Below are 19,826 nucleotides of genomic sequence, written 5' to 3' on the forward strand. Positions count from 1 at the left end.
TTATATGGCATTTTATTGATGTTGACAAAATCCGACTATTCCACCGTTGAAACGGTGAACTTTTGGAAAAAAATTTCGTTTTTCCTCAATAACTCCGAAACCCTTGGAGATACGGGAAAATTGCATAGGACCTTTTTTGTAGGGGACGACGAGATCTACAATTTCCATGTAAAAATATTTCGCTAGCGTCAATAGTTAACGAGTAATTTGCAAAAAACTGTTTTTTCGTTTTTCGTCAATAACTCGTTAACTATTAACGCTAGCGAAATATTTTTACATGGAAATTGTAGATCTCGTCGTCCCCTACAAAAAAGGTCCTATGCAATTTTCCCGTATCTCCAAGGGTTTCGGAGTTATTGAGGAAAAACGAAATTTTTTTCCAAAAGTTCACCGTTTCAACGGTGGAATAGTCGGATTTTGTCAACATCAATAAAATGCCATATAATCATATGTAACTCATTAAATATCGAAATTAGAAGAAAAGTGCACTATTTCTAATGATAGGAAATGCGTTTTTCTAAGGTACATAAACTTTTGGGATTGACTATATAGCCAATACATCCTTAATCCTTGATGAGAACAGAAACGTTGCTCAACGAAATAATGGTCAATCCAGAAGTCGATGCTAGGACTTTGTTCAATGTTCCAGGCGAGCATTTGTTTATTGCATCTAAACGTGTCATCAATTGTTCGTATTAGATTTGTCAAAGTCTGAGTATCAATCGTGAGGTTCTCACGAGGCAAGCAATCAAGCCATCGTCTTGATCATGTTCCCTCCTCGAAATGCGAAGGGTCGGGAATCGGTAACGACCGATTCGAGAGCGATTCTAAGAGCAAACGCGTTCCTTTGATATCCTCTCGCAGTATTTAAATGTCCACTGGTCTCTCTCTCGCCGTCCACTCGAAAGCGTGCTCACAATCGGACCAAGAGGAATCGTCGGGATGCCGGAATCAGTTGTTTATTGGTCGCAATAATGACGGGCTAAATTGGCCACCGCGGCTACGACGAATCGTTTTCAAACCAGCCAGCTGCTGGGCCCGGTATTCAATCGGGGTTCGCCAGTTAAAATTACGCTACGCCGTTCTCTCTCTCTCTCTCTTTTTCTCCTCATTACAAATGTCATTATCATCTGAATGGCTACTTCATTAGCGGCGCCCATTCGTCTCGGTTTTTTTAAAACGCGATCGCCCTTAGGGTCACCGATTTTTTCCCACTATGTAATTAATTCCCGATAACCCTATCGCTTTGGTTCAGTGTAGTTTTTTCACATATTTATAAGAATGATTCAATTGATTACACAAGATCTCCAATCTTTGCTCCATTAGAGTAGAAAATATGGGTTTATCATTCGATTTTACGTCTTTGTTTCTCAGAGAATCGAGACAATTCTAATGTTCAGATTCAAGGGTGTCTCGTTAGCTTGTATTTCCTCCCACGCGAAATTCTTTGCCGGAGGACTGGCTTCTCCGACAGAATTGTTGTATAACAGTCTCGCTGCGAGTTCACCCTCCGGAATTCGCGTTCAAAGAGGAACAAGGGAGCTCGGGGTATTGTGCGTGTGCTCGCGTGACCGTAGCGGGGATCACCAGATTGGGCGTAGGTCAGTTATGCAACGTCGCTGGCCATCGCACTTACGAACTGTGACGCGTCACTCGCTTCCCGTATTACGTGGAACAGATTCCTGGTGTACGCGTCTATTTCACCTTCCGCTCTTGGGAATCAGATTTCTTGCGCGTTCGAACGCGACGTCGGGAAGAGACCCAGTCGGGATTATCGAGGGTGTCTGGGAGAGAGATTTAGGGAGTGCGTCTCAATGAAAAATTGAACGAAATTGATGGGAGTCGACGAATGCGACCGGCTGTTTCCGTTTCTGTTCCCTGGAACAAAGACGGAATGGCGGGGGTGCCTGGCAAGATGGCCGACGACCACCTCTCGTCCCGGGGGTTGACCTTTTCCCGGAATAAGAGATTCCCGGCCCGAGATACAGCCGTCGAATCGTTGAATAATACACGCGTCCCATTTCGATGAAAGTCGACGCGACGATGCTTTTCGAAAATACCTCAACCGACGTATTCACCACGGTCTTTTTTTATTTTCGTCAAAGACGAGGAAACAGGGTGTTTAGAGCCTCTCGATTGAAGCGGGCGACCAGGCGGCGCGGTATTGCTGGTTGTCCGCGCGCTCGGTTCTAGTTGTGAATATAACTCGAGGTATTTAGGTGAGCGCATGCATTTCCGCCGGTCGTCGTTTGCTGGACGAGGAGGTCGATAGAGGGACGGGGAACACTCGCGCGAATACTATTTTCCCGTGCGAGGGACAGAGGTGGATAGAGAGATACGTGGACGAGTATGCGTGGTTGCAAGCTTGCGCTAGCGATGGGACCGAATCGGATAAGGCTCCGAAACCTTCGATCAAACATTTCCAAGTGGCAACGCGTGATTAATCGCACAACAGTTGCAACTGTACATACGGTGTACAGTAAAAATCCCAATTTCTGTTCACTGGCTTTTACAATTTTATATGTACGCATTTACGGAAAGATTGAACGTGTATAAAATGTAATACACGTAATGTATAAATGTGCCCGACAAATTAGACAAGAAATACAATCTTCATCCATCTTAATTTCCAGGAACTGAATAATTACGATAATGAAGAAAACAATATTTATACATGTGATGAGAGGCGTACATAATTTTATTGCTCGACTTTATTAATTCTGAAAATGTAACGTAAGAAGATATCTTAATTAGATTCGAAGTTTAATCGATATGTTAACCGGAACGGAGAATAAGGGTAGTGGAAAGTACTAGCCCTTGTATAAAAAGCCATGACGCTGTGTTCAGCGAAGCGAGTTCATAATTCTCGTTCGATTTTCTCTTTCGTAACTGAAGGAATGGCGTGTATTCTGAGAAGTTTCAAGCGGAATCTAACTACGTGTGCTGAGTCGTTCTAATCGTTTAACAGCTGTAACCGAATCGGAGAGTTTTTGCGTCACGACGTCGTGAACGGAGATTAGCATCTGCTGGCGTGCATAACCGGATTCGTAATCGATAAGCGAAACTGCGTGCGAGTGCATCATTCCCATCGCCCTGTCCGTCCGGTGCTCCGTAAGCCTGTCGCTGATAAAGGACGGGGAACGATAGCGAGACGGAGAGGAATAGAGAAAGTCTGGTGAGCAACAGAGACCGAATCGTGCGACGAAGATGGTGAACGAGAGAGTGGACCGCGAGCGTAGAAAGAGCGAGAGTGACGAGAGAAAAAGGAGTGTAAAAACGGGCGAGAAAGAGAAGGAGAAACGGTGGTGGAAGCATGGAGAAAGGGCGAGCGGCGAAGGACGCGGAGGAATTAGAAGGATGGATTTTCTGAAGAGGGACAGGAGGAGAGAGGACCGCGAGGAGGAATTCTAAGAGGTCCGGGATAGACGAGGGCGCCGGAGTGGAGCCGTGACGGAGAGAGACGGACTACGAAGCGAGGGAGGAAAAGTGTACGTCGGAAAGAGATGAAGCGATCTATCGCGAAAGGGAGCGCGAACGATGGCTCAGCAAGAAGGAGGCATGTTCGGGCTCGGGGTGAAGTGCCATCCACGACACGGAATTAAGAATCAGAAATCCGAGAGAGAAGAAGTGGAGATGAAAGAGGAGATGCAGGCTGGAAAAATGAATACGAAAGATACTGTATACGCGAAAAGCGAGCTCTCCGATTAGGTCGTGTAATCGGTGACATGACGTCGAAACTGTTCTGTAGAAGAAATCGGAATCGGGAAAGTCTTTTGTCCCATTGAAAGGAGCCAAATACTACACCGCGTTGAGCTGTACCAGCACCTATTGTTTTGAGAATCTTTGACTCGCGAGATAGAGCGAGATTCAGAAAAGAGCCAGCCGGCGGTCTGTATACGTGCGTGTGGTTTCACGTCTCCTACGAAAATAAGCTTTAGCCTCAGCTGTGTGGAACAGATGTTTCGGAAAAGCGTGCACGGAGGAAGGAGGGACCGGAGGGGAAAAGTGGACGAGAGATCCCGAGAGCGAAACGTGCGCTCACGTTGGTAAATAGTACACGCGTAAAAGCTCGACGAAGAAAGGAGTGTGGAGCACGGCAAAGAGCAGAGCGATGCAGAGGAGCGTCGGCGAAACGGTGTGTGGGAAATGAGAAAGAAGAGCCGCGCGAACAGAGAGAGATTCTAGGAGGCAAAGAGAAGAAGAGAGAAACACTGACTCGATGTAGTGGATGGAAATGTGTAGGTCAAAAGCCTTGGTGCACCTCCGAGCGGAGGAGCCACCTGCAAGGACAATATAATCAACGTAGCGTGATCCGTGAGTGCTTCGCTTGGCCTCGCGATCCTATCACGACGCGTAGATCCCTCGATCGCGATCCTCGCGTGAAACGAAAAAATCATCCTGGCTTCGGTTACTAGAAAGGCAATCGACTTTGTTACGAGGTCGTGTCACTTACAACTCTGGGAGTCGATAGAAATAACGTTTTAAGCAATATCACCTGCAAAATTGGCGACTCTTATACAAAAGAATAATTCTTCTATAACTTCCTTTGGCGATCTATCACCAATTTCAAATGTTCGAAGCTATCCAAGTTCAGGTAGGACGATCTCGAGTCGAAGAGGTATAGAGAGAGATCAAATGGAGAAATTTTCTGGCACAATGTCCATCGTTCACTGGCTCAGGCTGCAGTTTAACGAATGACCTGCAGCTTGGACTGCGCTTCCCTCGCGAGCGTTCACGGCTCGGGCTCTCCGGTTTCCGGCCGGCAGAGCGCGTCGTTGCGTAAACGCAATGTCGGGAAAGGAATCGTAATGTGGAAAGGTCAGTGTCTTTCTTTCTCCGGTGACGTCGACGGCCCGGCACGAACCGCGCCTCCGAAAATATTCACTCGCGGCGAAAACCATTCAAGCCCGAGCCAACCGTCCTCTTCCTCTCTTTGCTACTTGTTTCTCATCGATGTAGAGTTCTAATTAGTAGCGAAATTTATTTCACGTACACTCCCATAATATCAGTTTAAGCATCCCAAAGAGTCAAGCGAATTCTCAGTAAAGTTGTCCTAAACCACTTTCCGTTTTATACGGCTTATCACTGTGAAAGATAATACTCGCGTATCACATTATACAACTAAACTAAACTATCAAACGATTGATACTCGCGAGTTAATCGAGGGGTTGGTTGCCGTTTTGAAGTTGCGATGCAATTATTATCAGTCAGCTATCGACTAAAAAGTTTTAACCGACCATCAACTGCGTTATCGATAATCGTGGGCGTGTAGGCGACGAGAGTCTCGCGATACTTTGTAATTATCTCGTAAGCGGCCGATCAGGTGGTAAATTAATCGATCGATGTAAAACGAGAGCGCTCAAAGTTCCGGCTGTCGTAGATTTATCGCCAACGGGGCGATGAAACGAGGGAAGGAGACAACGTGAATTCAATCCGTCGGATCGGAGCGACGAACTTCGTTCCTGCTGGGCAAATTCTTTTTCGCGGCCTGGAAACACGAACTACCTACTACCACCGCATGCTCTGGTATGCGATACGATTTGCGTTTGCAATCGGAGTTCGCGCAACGCGGCAGGTGTGCACGCACCGAATCTGGGGAAGGTTTACTGTTTCGCGATCTAATCAATTTTCCGCGGAATTCCTTACTATTCAGAAATTCAAGATTCTTTGGATTCTTCGGTCTATAATGATCACACAAAATACTGTCTTAGGAGAAATTCGAGAACGCGCATACGTAGCGTAAAATAGTCACTGATATCTGGAAAGAACAGACACGTTTAAGGGCGACGTGGGTATAGCTCTCCCTTGTTTCCCTTACTCCTCACGAATCATTGAAGCCAGGATCCTACTGGCACTGGCAGATTTTTCGAAATCCCGAGCCAACCAATGTCCGATCCTGTAATTAGGTTTGCGCTGCCAGTAATACCATTACCTGGTAAGCAGGCAATTTCCTTGGTAGTCGTTTCCGTCCTCCGAGACCGGTTCCTTCGTTTAGCCATTGCATCTCCGAGCAACTTCTTTCAAACACATTTGTAATAATTACTCCATAAACGGGAAAACGTCATTCCGTTCTTTCAATTGCTCTTAATTATCGTTCTCACCTCTGAGATGAAAAACAAATAATGCTTTGCAAAATCGCACATAATGGAAATTTGTACTAATTTTATTTGAGACGATCATTGATCAAAAGTGTTCCACTGAGATATTCTTTAATCACGATCGAATATAATATTTTTCAGTGGCGTTGCTATATCATGCGGCGAGTGCAGCAGCAGTGGTACCAGCGATATTACGGAACCGGGTTCACCGTGCAGTACCAGTAGCGACGAAGGGGTAGCGATACGGGGCGCGTCTGCCAGTCCACTTCCGTCCCTACCCAAGCTGGCGCCGTCCTCGCAGGTCGGCACCAGGCCCCAGTGGCCCTGGACCCCGCCATTGGCAGCCACCCCGTGCTCTACCTACAAGAGGCTCAGGGGTGAGCCCGAGGCTGGCGCCGTACCAAGGTCCGGGGCCGCGGATCCAACTTTCCGGGGAACCATTAAATCGAAACCGAACGTCGGGCATCATCATCAGGAGTCGTCTCAGGGGAAGATCACCGAGTACTTTAAAACTCAAATTAAACCTCAGCAGCTAAAGGTATGTACTCGACGTCTTGCAACATTCTAATTTATTAATCAATCGATGTAAAAGAAGTTTGAATGTTTATATACAAATGCGCTATATTGCTTTGTACATGGGAACGTATTGATTCTTGTTCACAGATCAAGAAGAACAGCGAGGCCATGTCGGTATTGGTCGCGAAGAGTTCAACGGAGTTTCGGAGGCCGTCCACGATCCAGAGGAACAAGGCTGGCTTGGCCAAATACCTAGGGACCGTGACGCCTAATGGAAGAATGAACAACTCCAACAATGATTGGGAAGTAAGGAGCACGTTGACGGTACCGTCGCCGGTGAAGAGACCGCTGCCGGTAGTGATAATACCGAGGACCAATGGTAAGATGGATAAGAAGCTGCCTAAACCGATGGTCAGCCTGCCCGTGTCAAACGATGTATTGAAGAGCATCCCGAGTTGCAAGATCACGTCACTAAGGTAGGGCTATCTTTTACTTTTTGGCGTGCCTCGAACATCGACATCTTCTGTCATCCTTTTAGCTGTTACGCTCGTAACTACGAAATCCTTTTATCGAGGTACGCCATGTTTCAAGATAAAAATCATATCATCCATAATTTTCTATTTGTTCATATAACAGCGTCACACTAATATTTTATTACGGATATTAAGGGGAAGTAGGACACTACCCTCGAAAACAATGTTCGTAATTCTCTTTGTTGTCAACCAGGTTATCTACGGATCCAATGTCGGGCATAAAAAATATTTCGACGTCACCGTCGACACCAACACCTGCTCTAACCAACGAGGTTGCAACCCTCGATTTTAAGGGATGCATACTTTCGAAGCCTCACACGAACGAAAACAACAATCTGACGAACGGATGTGGGAGCATCCTCGACTCACTGAGGTCTCAGGCCAGCGTGGACCCATTGGCGAGGCTAAAAGTACCGGAGTCGGAAACCGAGAAGATTAAGGAGCGACAGGCGAGTCCCACCGACGATGTCGAGGAAGAGGAAGAGGATTCGAGGAGCAGCGTATCGAAGCCACCTTTGTCGCCTATTCTTTCTGCGCCGACCACCATACGATTTCCGGCCAGGGAACCGGAGCGGCAGCAAGGGGCAGACAGCGGTGTCTGTCGATGGGACAAGTGCGAAGACAACTTCGAATCGAGCGGAGAACTTCTCGAGCACTTGCAGGTAAAACCAGTTACAATTTTACAGATTTTATATTAAACGACATCGTGCAGCAGATCGATATTTTATATACAGGTTTTAGGGTATATTTTTTTCAACACTCCGACCGCTAACATGTAGCAAACAAGTAATTCGAGTATGCCGAGGAATTAACAAAGTATACGTATCGCGTTTCGAGTTTTCTGTTACATTGTTGTGATTCCCCCGTCATTGTTCACGGATCTCGCAACAGCGACGTCCGATACATTTTTTTTTATACGTAATCGATACCGCAACATCTTGCTACCGTCGAATATCCGTCGCATACTGTTTCGCTGCAACATTTCAACTGTTTGATCCGACGAAAAGGTTTATCGGGGTTGATCCGTTTCAGGTGGCGCATATTAACTCGCAAACTGGAGGCGACAATTTCGTTTGCCAGTGGCAAGGATGCAAAGTACAAGGGAGAAGCTCCTGCTCCAGGAGGTGGCTGGAACGCCACGTGTTATCGCACGGTGGCAACAAACCCTTCCGCTGCATCGTCGATGGCTGTGGAAGCAGATTCAGCTCTCAGGTAATGCGTCGCATCCGAAGTTCGCCTTCTCTGTCGAACAACTGGAAAGTTCATTCTCTTTGCAACTAAAGAGATGGTTTATTACGAGTTCTACTTATTTTGTGTAACATTTTAATGCACGGCCTACGCGCATTATATCAATCTGATTGAACTTCTATTTCTATATTTGTCCCTGTTTACTTTGTCTTTATGAAAAATTGTTCGAATCACTTCTTGAACGTGATAATGATGCTGGTTTTATGATTACCCGGAGCTATTCATTCATCTGTACGTTTCATTCATCTCAATATCGGATACAATCCCCGTTGGGAAGTTGTGGTCACAAAGCCACAAGCTCGATATTACGTATCGTTTCATGATCCTTGAACATTCGCGCGACGTGAGAGCAGCGTAACGGATATTTGCCTCTCCGTTGAATAACCCGGTGGCGATTACTCTAACTTGCTTTTCCTCTATGAGTTATCAACGAATTCCTGTATCCTTCATCCGTCATTATGCACGGAGGAAATACTTTTGTTAATGCGTCGACGGTGACTGTGGTGCGACGATTAATCAAATAAATGTTTTTCCTGTTTATTAAGCATTTCAACGAGCTACACGTTTTCCAAGTATTCTGAAGGATGTTTGTTGTACATATTGTTATCATTCGATGTTGCTGACGTTGGGTAATGTATCTTGCGCGCGCTAAACGAGGGATTACGCGCTCATTCTCTTCGAACGAGGCGAGACTGTTCTCGTTCGGATCGGACGTACTCCCTGGTTGACTTCTACTAGAACGCTAATTTATTGAGAGCGAAGCTGTGCCGGTTAAGAGACAAAGAAATATCATGAACTTCGTCGATGCTTGGTCTGAACTTCGATTTATTGACAAATCACACGTTATATCGATCAGTCTGTGTGTCATTGATAGAAATTTCGTTTTCCTGTATCTTAACCGTTACCGTTGTTGCCTGTGAACGAAGCAATAACTTCGGAAGTTGCCTCGGTCAGACCGCTTATCTTCGAGAATGCGGGCAATTTCCAGGGACAGCTGATACGTACGTCTGTCCTTTGCGATTTCTCTTCGACGACATATTTTGTCGACACCTGACCACACTCGTTGGTATTGCTGACCCTTGTTTTCGCAAAGAAAAACGAATGCGTTTCATTATTCTGGTACAGGCGCACTTAGATTCATCATCGATCGACTCACTTCGCGCATTTCCCTGTTCATTGTACAAGCAACTATATCTTTCAATGTCTGCCTCCAGACATTTACTATTGATTCTGTCTTCGATCCTTCACTCCTCCGATAGGCGGGGACCGCTTTCCCTGGAAGGTGCCCGCATCTTAGGTGGTAACCGTCCTAATCCTTTTTCCAGCCCGCTTTGGAGAGGCATGTGAACGGACATTTCAATCAATCGGAGAATAGCAACAGCAGTAAACGGAGTTGCGAAAGCGGAGGAAAACTGGTCAGAAGAAATGGGAAACGTCTCCGATACAGGCGGCAACCTTGGTCAGGTAACTGTCGTTCATCGATACGAGAAATTCCTCGAATTTCTATGTAACTATAATCGTTGCATTGCGTTATTTTTTTTTACGCAGCGAGGATATTCGACTACTTCGATTCTGGGGTGATGGAAGGTCTCCAGCACAGGCTACACCAATTGGCGAAGTCAAGAACGCAAGGTCGTCTCGCGGAGACTCCGGGAAATTCGATGGCCCTAACTAGTCAAGTAAGTATTGTTCCATTGGCCAAAAGAATTACTTGCCCCGCGAATCGCCAGACAGAACCATGGTTCTCAGATACGGTCCGTACGCTATCATCCAATATTGCCCGATTCTCCTCAAGCGTCAATAAAATACATGACCCTTACTACTTCTCATTACTACTGCTAAATGAAGAATTGGTGGCAGAAGAGGAAGCATAGATTGTACACATGTCCCCTATCTGAGAACCGTGGATGGGATCGCATTTCTAATCGAATCTTCTTATTTGAATAGGTATTAGCTCGAAGAGTAGAATTGGATGGGAAGACTAAAGTTCTGCTGCGATGGTATCCTCCAGACATGTGAGTAATTCAATCTTCTTTTCTTTGAATTTCATTGGTTTATCAATTACAACTTTGTTAATTGTTCCCATCAGCGAGCCGGACGAGTGGGTGCTAGAATCCGAAGTACAAAGCACGAAGAACGTGGGTATAAGAAAAGCTGCGGCGAGCCACCCCGAAGAAGTTAGCCTCGCCCTACATCCGGCAATAAGCGACGACCCGCCGCCGGTGACGCGAGTGAAGCAGCGTCGAAAACCGGTGAAGAACTCGTGATGATGTCGACGTCACGGTGACCGAGGATAAGCGTAACGATTAAGAACCAACCGATGATACAAAAGCCAGAGAACTGCGTCAGAGACGAGTCCTGTATCAGGACGGTACTCGAGTTTTCTGGTCTGTACAGAAGGGGCTTGGTGAACCGACAAACCGGAACCGAAACCGGGGTTAAACGTTCTGCCTCGCGAGAGTAAGGATGGATGTCCAAACGGGAGAATCGACGTTCGAGAAAAACGCTACGCGCGAAGATCAAAGGAGCCATTGCGAGCTGTAAGAGTCTCGCATCCTCGGCTGTGGAACCGAACAAGGAGAGACAAACAAACGGAACGAATCACTGGGAATGTAGCTGAAGAGTACCCGACACGTGGGGAAGAAAGAGTAAATACATTCTAATTTATTTAGCCTAAATCGATCGATCTTTAGGTGATATAATTAGTAGAATCGTTGTAATAGCGATGAAGCGATATTCTTGTTGCCTATCGATAACTAAATCGTCGAAACGTTGGGGTCGATTCCTGCCACGAGTGCCTGTCGCGTTAGATTGCGTCCGATAGCAAGGCGCGGCTCGCACTCGTCGGACTCGGAAGGGCTAGGCTTGGGCCTCAAAAGTGCCTCACCGTGGATGCGTTTTTATATCGGTGACCGTCGTACAAGACCAATGAATAAAACGACGGTGTTGAATTAAAATGCAAAAAAATAATATTAAAGAAAAATAAAAACAATAACGCAAAACTAAGATTTTACTCGGCGCGTTAAAACGCGCGGAGAAGAGGAGGAAAAAAAAGTAGAAGACGCTGTTAAACGTTAGTTGACGATTGTAAGGAGATAATCACTCTGGTGGCCTTAGGAATCAATTAATATCTAACAATGGCCCCTTGGCACTTCCGGGCCCTGTTTAAGATACCCCTAGCAAGAGAGAAATCGGGAAAGAAGAATAAGGGGTGCAGAATATGAAGGGTGCTGCGAAACGTAGACCTGCACCACTCACCCTCGACCCTAAACCAACATTCAAAAGTAAATGCGTATCTACCTCGATCTTCAACTCGGTAGAAATTGATGGAGGCCGTTGTCGTACGACGAGGGAGGAAACGAGGAGAAGCTGGAAGGAGAACGAGATGAAGAGAGGGTGAGCGTGAGCTCGTGGATTATGCCGGATAACAAAATCTTACGAAAAGAGAACGGACAATGGACGGAGGAAATCGCAACGTGGTATCGACGAGGAAGAAACGAAACAAGCTTGATTTTTATTTTTGAAAATGGGGACTCGATGCAAAACTTGAAATGAGAAAGAGATAAGTCGAACGATTGATGCGCCAACAATGGAATTTCTATCGAGGTTCATTTGTTTTTTCCCTTTAGAAAGAGTTGTACAAAATGAAATTAAAATAGAGAGAAAAAGAGAAGAAATAGAATAAGAGAGAGAAGAATTGCGTGCCCGAGATGTATACGATTTCTCAGGCACTCCATCCTCGCCTATTTTTACTTTTCCTCTGGATTAGGTGCAGCATGCGCATGCAGACTTGTCGCTATATAACGAGGCAATAACATCAAGCGATTATTTCTTTCCGTTTAATCCCTCTTGTTTAATTGTTACCTTCGCCGAGTCGGCGCGAACAAGAAAATTACCAAAGCAGGAATCTCCACACAATTGTCCATTTCGCCGTTGGATCTCAAAATCTTTTATAGATTTTCGAATTCGAACAGTTCCAAGTTTCATTGATTTGCCGTTCCATTCGATCGGAAGAAGAAACGTCAAGAGGAGAGAAGACAGGAAAACGCATTGAAGAAACGTGATTGAACGATCAGTTGGAGATACCTGCGCCAAAAATGTATTATATCTCCGGAAAGAAATGTGAGTAAGTCGACAGCGAGAGCGAATGTATCGTGCTGTATGATTAGTAACGAGAAGAACTGTTACTGCTCTATATAAGGATAAAAAGAAACACGATGGCTGTGTTACATTTTCCACGGAGTTAACTAAAGAAGAAAAGGGGTTGGGGGATTAAATTGAACGCGAAATTACGAACAAAGAAGCAGGGAAGAAGAGGAGGACTGGATACGTCGGATCGCTATTTTTCATAGGTGTAGATAACGCCGACGATCGTAGAAAATCTATTTCTCGTATCGCGGAAGTCTCTGACATCATGATGGATGTGTGATGCCGCACGTTGTACACATATAATAATTGTAGATGGTAAAAGAGAAATACATTGTAAATTAAGAGAAGTTATGAGTTGGAGAGGATAGAGATACGTGTCGACGACGTGTTGTGTAGCTGGTATCGAGTTGATTGAAAGGAATCGAACGTAGGAAGACTGCGAATGAGACAACTGGAGCGGAAGAGGAGAAACTTGGAATACACACACACGGACAGAAACACCTACACACACCAGCTAAGAAACACTGCCAATACGATTTTAATTAAGGAACCTCTAAGCTAATTGATCGATTAATTATTCTTACTATTATTATTAGGATAAATGTATAACCCGATAGATCTCTAGTTGCCGCGAACGTATGGAAAAAGCGTCCGGATTTCCTAGATTCGCGTACGCGCGCAAATCTTTTCGTCGGTCGCAATTATAAAATAGAGGTCCCACGCTAGTTTCCTTCCTGAATGCACCGACGAACATGTTTGTCGGCGCGCGCGCGTGTTCACGAGTAATCGCGGTCGAGCGAATGTACATAGTTAGATGAAATTATCGATAGACATTGCTCGGCGGTACGAACACCGCCGTTATCTTGGGGATATTCAAATCGCCGACCGATTCCAAACGAGGAGAGATCCCTTTTTTAAAACCCGCGTCTCTTGTTTCGGTGAGAAGAGTCGTGAGGGTGGGTCTGGAAGAGAAGAACGATTCGCGCACGGGGAGGAGAGACGTGCCACTGCCAAGTAAAATCGTGCACTGCCAAAAAGGAAATCATGCACTGCCAGCCGTTCTAAAAGTCACATTCATACAGTCAATAGCTGCACACCCATAGAAACTAATCTCACTTTACAAAAGCTATCGCGCTTCTATCTTATACTAGGTAGTTCCGAGTTTGTTAGGCGCGAATCGTTTTCGAAAACTGCCCACCTTCCGACCGATCGATTTTTTTTACTTTTTTTTTTAGTTTTCCGTTTTTTATGATACTGCCAGTCTGTCGTCGGCAGACGCAAATCAAGGCACTGCCAGCGAAACATAAGACAGAGCAAATCTCAGTCGCATATGTATGTATGTATGTATGTGTGTACCACGTATATCTCATCGTATATACATACATATATGTATGTACAATTATTATACATACGCATATTCATTGAAAATCATTATTGAATTTGATGCAGGCAGATTGATTTACGTGCATACGTTTCGTTTGTTTTCCCTCTTTCACCGTTGGCGCAGAATGTTTCCCTCGTTAATACTTCGGTTTTCGAGGCTCCCCGGCTGTTAGCTGCGTGCGCGAATCATTCCTCGCGTTTGCCGTTCTCGTTCCTTATTGTTTTTCGTCTCGTTCGGTAATCTCGTGGCGTGGTTACGATTCACTCGTCGTTCCTTTAGTTCCACTCGCGTTAGATTCTCTTAGGTCCATTAGATTAGCAGAAGAATGCTATCACGGGTGGTACCACGTTCTCTCACGCGGAAATCCTCGTATTTTTTCTTCATCCTCGCGAGAATCAAGAGTTCTTTTCTTTGAAAAATAGAAGAGATATCGTAGGATCGATTATTAGATTTAGGATGTCTAGTTAGAAATCATTAAGTTTATTTTGCGCGATTAGGGTGTAACTTGATTCTCTTGTTTCGCGACGCGGTGGAACGGCAGTTGAAATTTCCGATCACGCTTGATCTCGTGACAGTGGACCGTGACGAAAAATTTAAGTCGATACGATCCGGGAATCTGATCTTTCTCTCGAGTCTAATCGTTTCGTAAACGTATCTAATAGTTGAGTAAAGTGAAAAACTATCCGAAAACGGATTTGAGTTGTGACTGAATTATTCGATTTACTAAAAGATATGTCCGTTGTTTTTGCGAGGAAAAGTTTGGTCACGGCGGACGAAAAGAGGCAAAACACCGGGAAACAGAACGGAAAAAGACTGCCCAAGTATCGAGATGGTTTACTTTAAATTTAAGAAGGACGCAATTGTACGTACGTGCGTTTTTGCGCCTTTTCGTAAGAGGAACCCGCGAGATACGTTTTTCGCTCGTACTCCTCGATGATTTAGTGTCCCTATCTTAATCCCGTTTTTTTATATCGATCATTTTTTTTTAGGATTAGTAACTTTTATTCACGCGATTCTACACACTAAACAGTAAATGTATATTTTAGCGAGACGTTGTAAAGCTTTGCGCAAGTAAATAGGTATCGATTAGCGTCGGGAGCGAGCGAGAGAGAGACTCGATCTGGGAAAGAGCTACGTTTCAGAAACTTGTTCCCCTCTTTTCGTTTTGAAACTGATTTTTGTGCGAATACGGTATGCTTTATAGCTACTCGATCGGGTCTCAATTTTGTACATGTGTGAAAAGCGTAAAGAGAAAAATGAGAGACAGAATGTTTACGTGGACAGAATGCGAAAGAGTCGAAAGCAAAGAGCACGCTGTTATAATTGTAATAAGGCGTTTAGAACACTGTGTAAATAAAAGAACACGATCGATCACGACAGTAAGTCCGGATGAAAAGAAATAAATACCAGATTACGAAACGATGGGCGAGAAAATGCGAAATGAAGGAAAAGTATGTAGAAGCGTATTGAGAAATATTACATTTTTTTGCAATTTAATACTGAAGACTTTTAAAGGATCATTTGGAGTCGTATTTTTCCGATATTTTTCTTGCTTAGAATTTGGTACGATCATGTGGGAAATGAAGACCTTAGTGTTTTTCTTTTACAAAAAAAAGAGAAAATCGACGACATCGCTACATCTGTTCTTTTCTCATCGATTCAAAGCGTGCACTTAAATTGCGAAATTTATCGTTGGTACAGAGATAACTTTGTAACGCAAGGATGCAAGAAGTAAAATCTGACCATATTTTCAATCCACTCGACCCTGCAACCCTCGAGTACGATCGCGTCTATACATATAGTACATGTTTGTAACTGCGCACAGAAACGAAAGCAATAGAATAAAAATAAGTGTAGATACTTTAGAATGCCAACTTGTTAACGCTCTCCGAATAGAACGTACTCAGGAGTTGTACCGAGTAGAAAAGAAACCGCCTCAAACGTGCTTCTCGTGCCGGTGCTTCGGATTTCAAACGAGCGATAGCGTTCATTCGATTCGTCCACTTATTAAACCCACCGATTCATCGAGTTTCATTTACCCGTTCAATTTTTTTCAAATCGTGCGAGTTTCAATTCCGAATTGCCTGCACGACGTAGCATACACAGCCGAATTTAATGACAAATTTCGATGCGTTTGACGACGAGGAAAAATTTACTTTCTTGTTCATCGTGAAAAAGAAATAAAAGGCGAAACGACTGGTTTAAGACGAGAATCGTCCACCGAATCTGGCTTTCTAGTTTTCACGGCTCTCTCTCTGAGGTGCAAGGATATTTTTTGTATAAACGCGCGGCTTTGTAAATGTACAAAAGAAAAATTAAAAAAAAAATATGAAAATAAAATAGTAGAATTAGTACGAACGATTACGAATAGAGAAACATACGTTAGGATGGGATAGAGTCTCGCCCGACCGCGAGGGAGAAAATCGTCAGAGTGATTATTTTATCAATGTAAATATGTAACTGAAGCGTTATCGAGTAACGATGTAGTCGTTTTTTTAATCGATCGGCGCGGTGGCTATAGGCATAGCGGTATTACGAGCATAGTGTTTGCATTTATTATAAATTCTATGTAAAAGTGCGGGGAGATTCGCGGTGACCGCGAGTCAGAGATCGCGTCGTGTATACCGTGTATTCGGATCGATCGATCGAGCGAGAAGTAGAGGCACGGTAATATACATAGTCGACGTTCCTTTCGTAAACTTCTTCCATATCGTTTGCTCGCGGCGAGCTTATTATTCCCTTTACTCATCGTATTACGGAATGCGTATCTCTTCTCTTATAGTACGTGTACGATCATTCCACGATTCTTCCGTTCGGTTTTGCTCTCCCTGTTGGTCGCGACTAATCAGCTTGTCACGGGCACGCCGCGATGGTTTGTTTCGGTTCGGAGGCGTGTCGTAATAAAGAAAACAGTAGACGATTAAATATTGCATAGTTTCGATTAATAATAAATCCTTTAGACTACGTAGGGAAACTGCGCGAGGGGATGGCGTTTTTCGCCGTGGCGTGTACAATAAAAGTCGGGGAATCATTTTTCGATCGTTTGGTGGTATATTTCCCGATCGGCAGGGAACCGCGACGTAAAATGAAAACTGGAAAGCCCAACTCCGATCATGTTCACTCACATCGTTTCTTCATCGAAGATTGCTTCAATTTTTCACGACTCAAAGCGAAGTGGCAATAAATCGTGCGTGATCTCGGAAACGAAGTATATCCCATTGCACTCTCGGTATTTTAATTGTTACGGCTAGGGGTGGTCATTTGCCACTTCATTGCGTGAAACTACGTTTTCTCGTAACGAATTGACACTGCGAATTGAAAGAAACCGAAGATCAGTCCGGGGAAACGAGAGGTGAAAGAGCAATCGCTTCGCACTGCCAAACGGAAAATATATATGTATGTATGTATGTATGTATAACAGAAGCTTAACGTCTCGCATTCGTTGCGTGGATCGATATTCGTCGAGCGATCGTCGAAGGCACCGCGGTGTTCATTATGTATTAATCCACATAGTGGTAACCCCGAGAGAATCAGAGTAAAAACGATGAGAAAATGATGAGTGCGCGTAGGACGAGATGATAATATTACCTGTATATGCGTATAGGTGAAGCGTACGCGAAGTTTTTTAAGACCCGTATTAAGCGCGAGAACGTGTGAATAAATAAACGAGACGTCGAACATGTGCTTTTGACTTTTTGGATACTTTCATGTACAAACACGAATGATGGTTTATAGCTCAAGGAGAATATTAAAGAGACAGATATTGTAAGAGAGTAATAATAATTTCACGGTTACGATATCGAACTCGCGTCGTCATTCATTGCTCGTTTGTCTACCCGCCCTTGGTACAACCGTTGTTACTGCTCCGACAATAAGTCGTCTATTAACATTTGTAATTACTATTTCTGATCCCTTTGTCAGCGTCGCATGCAACAATTCGCCACAAAAGATAATTGTCGTTCCGCGTTTTTCCCACTTCCGTTCAAGGAGATGCAAAGAAAACAGCTGACAGTAATTGGAAGATTGCGCAACGGCGAAACCGAACTGAAAGAGAATTGGAAATCGAGTGCGGCAAAAGAAAGGAAATGTTTGCGTCAAATATTTGCGTGGGTGCTTTATGGAAGCTCCGTCCTGCTTCCGTTTCCGGCATGAACCACCCCGTCTACGAGGAACACGATATTCCCGCAGGCGGTGAGGCCACGCTGCAGGAAACCCGATCCTTGTTCCAGTCCTACGGACAACCTGTTGGTCACGTCGCGTCGGTTGTGCGTACGTACGAGCACCTACGGCCGATGAGAAATTTAATAAGCCGGCTCGCGTGCCTTTTTACGGATGAACACAATTCGTATCGATCATGCGAGAGGAGAAAGAATTACGATATAATTAGCCGCTGACGGAGTATACGGTTACAACGATTCAAGTGTCCTCCCTCTCCCATTTTTCTCTTCCAACTGTCTCGCGAACGCTCGTTAATTACAGCCAGACGATCTTCCTGTGACTTAAATAAGTATTTTTCATGCTCGCGTTTCCAACGTTACGGTGTTCGAGTTAAACGGGCCGCGACCCTGGGAAAGGAAAAATTTCCGGAGGATGATAAGAGAGGAGCTTGAAACAAAAGGATCCCGAGACTCGTTATTCAAATGGCCCGTAACGCTTCATTCACGGTTGTCATCGGGACAAGCGGTTAATTAGAAAGTCACAGTCGAATTATTTCCAGGTTTTGTTTACCTGTGCTTTTCTTTGTATACCATGTATAGTTGATCGTCATTATATTTCAAAAGTAGAAAGACAAAGAAGACCGGGTACGTCGTCGTTGGGTCGGACGATGATTAAACAGGATATAGTAGAAAATAAATAATCAGACAAAAACGGATATGAGCGCGCGCGGTGAATCGGAAGGCGAACTGATTGTTGATTTACTCGGTCGAGTCTCGAAGATACTGTTCGCCAGTTCCCCGGTGAAAGAACGGGAAGAAGACCTGGAATGGTAATGGTAATGGTACCGGTGCAGAACGTCGGGAACGCGGATTATACGAGCATTCGTTTCTTGCCCCCGTATACTTTCGTCGAGTTCTTTCCTTCGTCCCGTTTGTGTACAGTTAAGGAGACGATCGCGACCGGGATGAAATAGAACCCGCCCTGTTGTCCAACAGGTCGTTGACATTTTCTCGTTTCGAACAATTCAACCCTTACTCGCGATTTATCCAAATGGAAGACAATAAAAGCTAGTTTAGATAGTCGATTTATAAAAAGATGAAATCTGTGAGGCACGTGAGGAATCAAGTAGACATTAAAAGATCTCTGAATGTACGTGCTTTTCACGCAAAAAGTATATGTAGTGTACACTTACGTTTGAATTTAAAAAACCGTTCCTTCCAATATCACGCTTGTTCAGACACTTCGATCTTCCTATTCACGGCAATTTCACACCATTTCTTTCGTCGCATGACGCCACTTTCACGTACGAAGTACAAATATATATACATAGACATAAACACATATACATAAATAGTGTACATGCATACGTTTGATACTTATTTTGGATAAATAGGCGTGAAGCATACGAAGTGTCGTTGCAATTGTTCATCAATTAACGAAACGAACAGAACAACGAGAATACGCGTTCGCACGTCCATTATTGTGGACGATCGGAACCTACCGTGAGTCGTCGCACTTTTGCGATTAATACGCGTAACGGAACTTACCCGGTCAATGTCCCGCAGGGATATACTGATGTTGGTCACTTTTTGCTGTCCGATGAGCCGCGGATGGGAATTAAATCGATGCGAATTCGATAGAGAACGAGACCGTTCCACATGGGAAAGAGACGACACGCGCGGGACACGTACGGTGGCGAAATTTCGTTTTCGGAGTACTTCGGTCGGCTTCCAAGCGGGG

At 44.6% G+C, this 19,826-nt stretch overlaps 1 protein-coding gene across 1 annotated transcript in view; it reads left to right on the forward strand.

Moving 5' to 3' along the window:
- jing (AE binding protein 2 jing) overlaps positions 1 to 17,732 on the forward strand; it is an 85,363-nt gene extending 67,631 nt beyond the window's left edge. The window contains exons 2-9 of the mRNA XM_018028739.2: positions 6,240 to 6,636; positions 6,762 to 7,090; positions 7,341 to 7,809; positions 8,180 to 8,359; positions 9,721 to 9,859; positions 9,944 to 10,074; positions 10,343 to 10,410; positions 10,485 to 17,732. Coding sequence (XP_017884228.1) covers positions 6,240 to 6,636; positions 6,762 to 7,090; positions 7,341 to 7,809; positions 8,180 to 8,359; positions 9,721 to 9,859; positions 9,944 to 10,074; positions 10,343 to 10,410; positions 10,485 to 10,662 — 1,891 coding nt within the window. The 3' untranslated portion in view covers positions 10,663 to 17,732. The remainder of the gene's footprint in view (positions 1 to 6,239; positions 6,637 to 6,761; positions 7,091 to 7,340; positions 7,810 to 8,179; positions 8,360 to 9,720; positions 9,860 to 9,943; positions 10,075 to 10,342; positions 10,411 to 10,484) is intronic.
- The last annotated feature ends 2,094 nt before the right edge of the window (positions 17,733 to 19,826 follow it).

Source organism: Ceratina calcarata, unplaced genomic scaffold (assembly GCF_001652005.2).
Source record: "Ceratina calcarata isolate Rehan_Ccalc_2016 unplaced genomic scaffold, ASM165200v1 scaffold471.2, whole genome shotgun sequence".
In the NCBI taxonomy this organism is placed as follows: domain Eukaryota; kingdom Metazoa; phylum Arthropoda; class Insecta; order Hymenoptera; family Apidae; genus Ceratina; species Ceratina calcarata.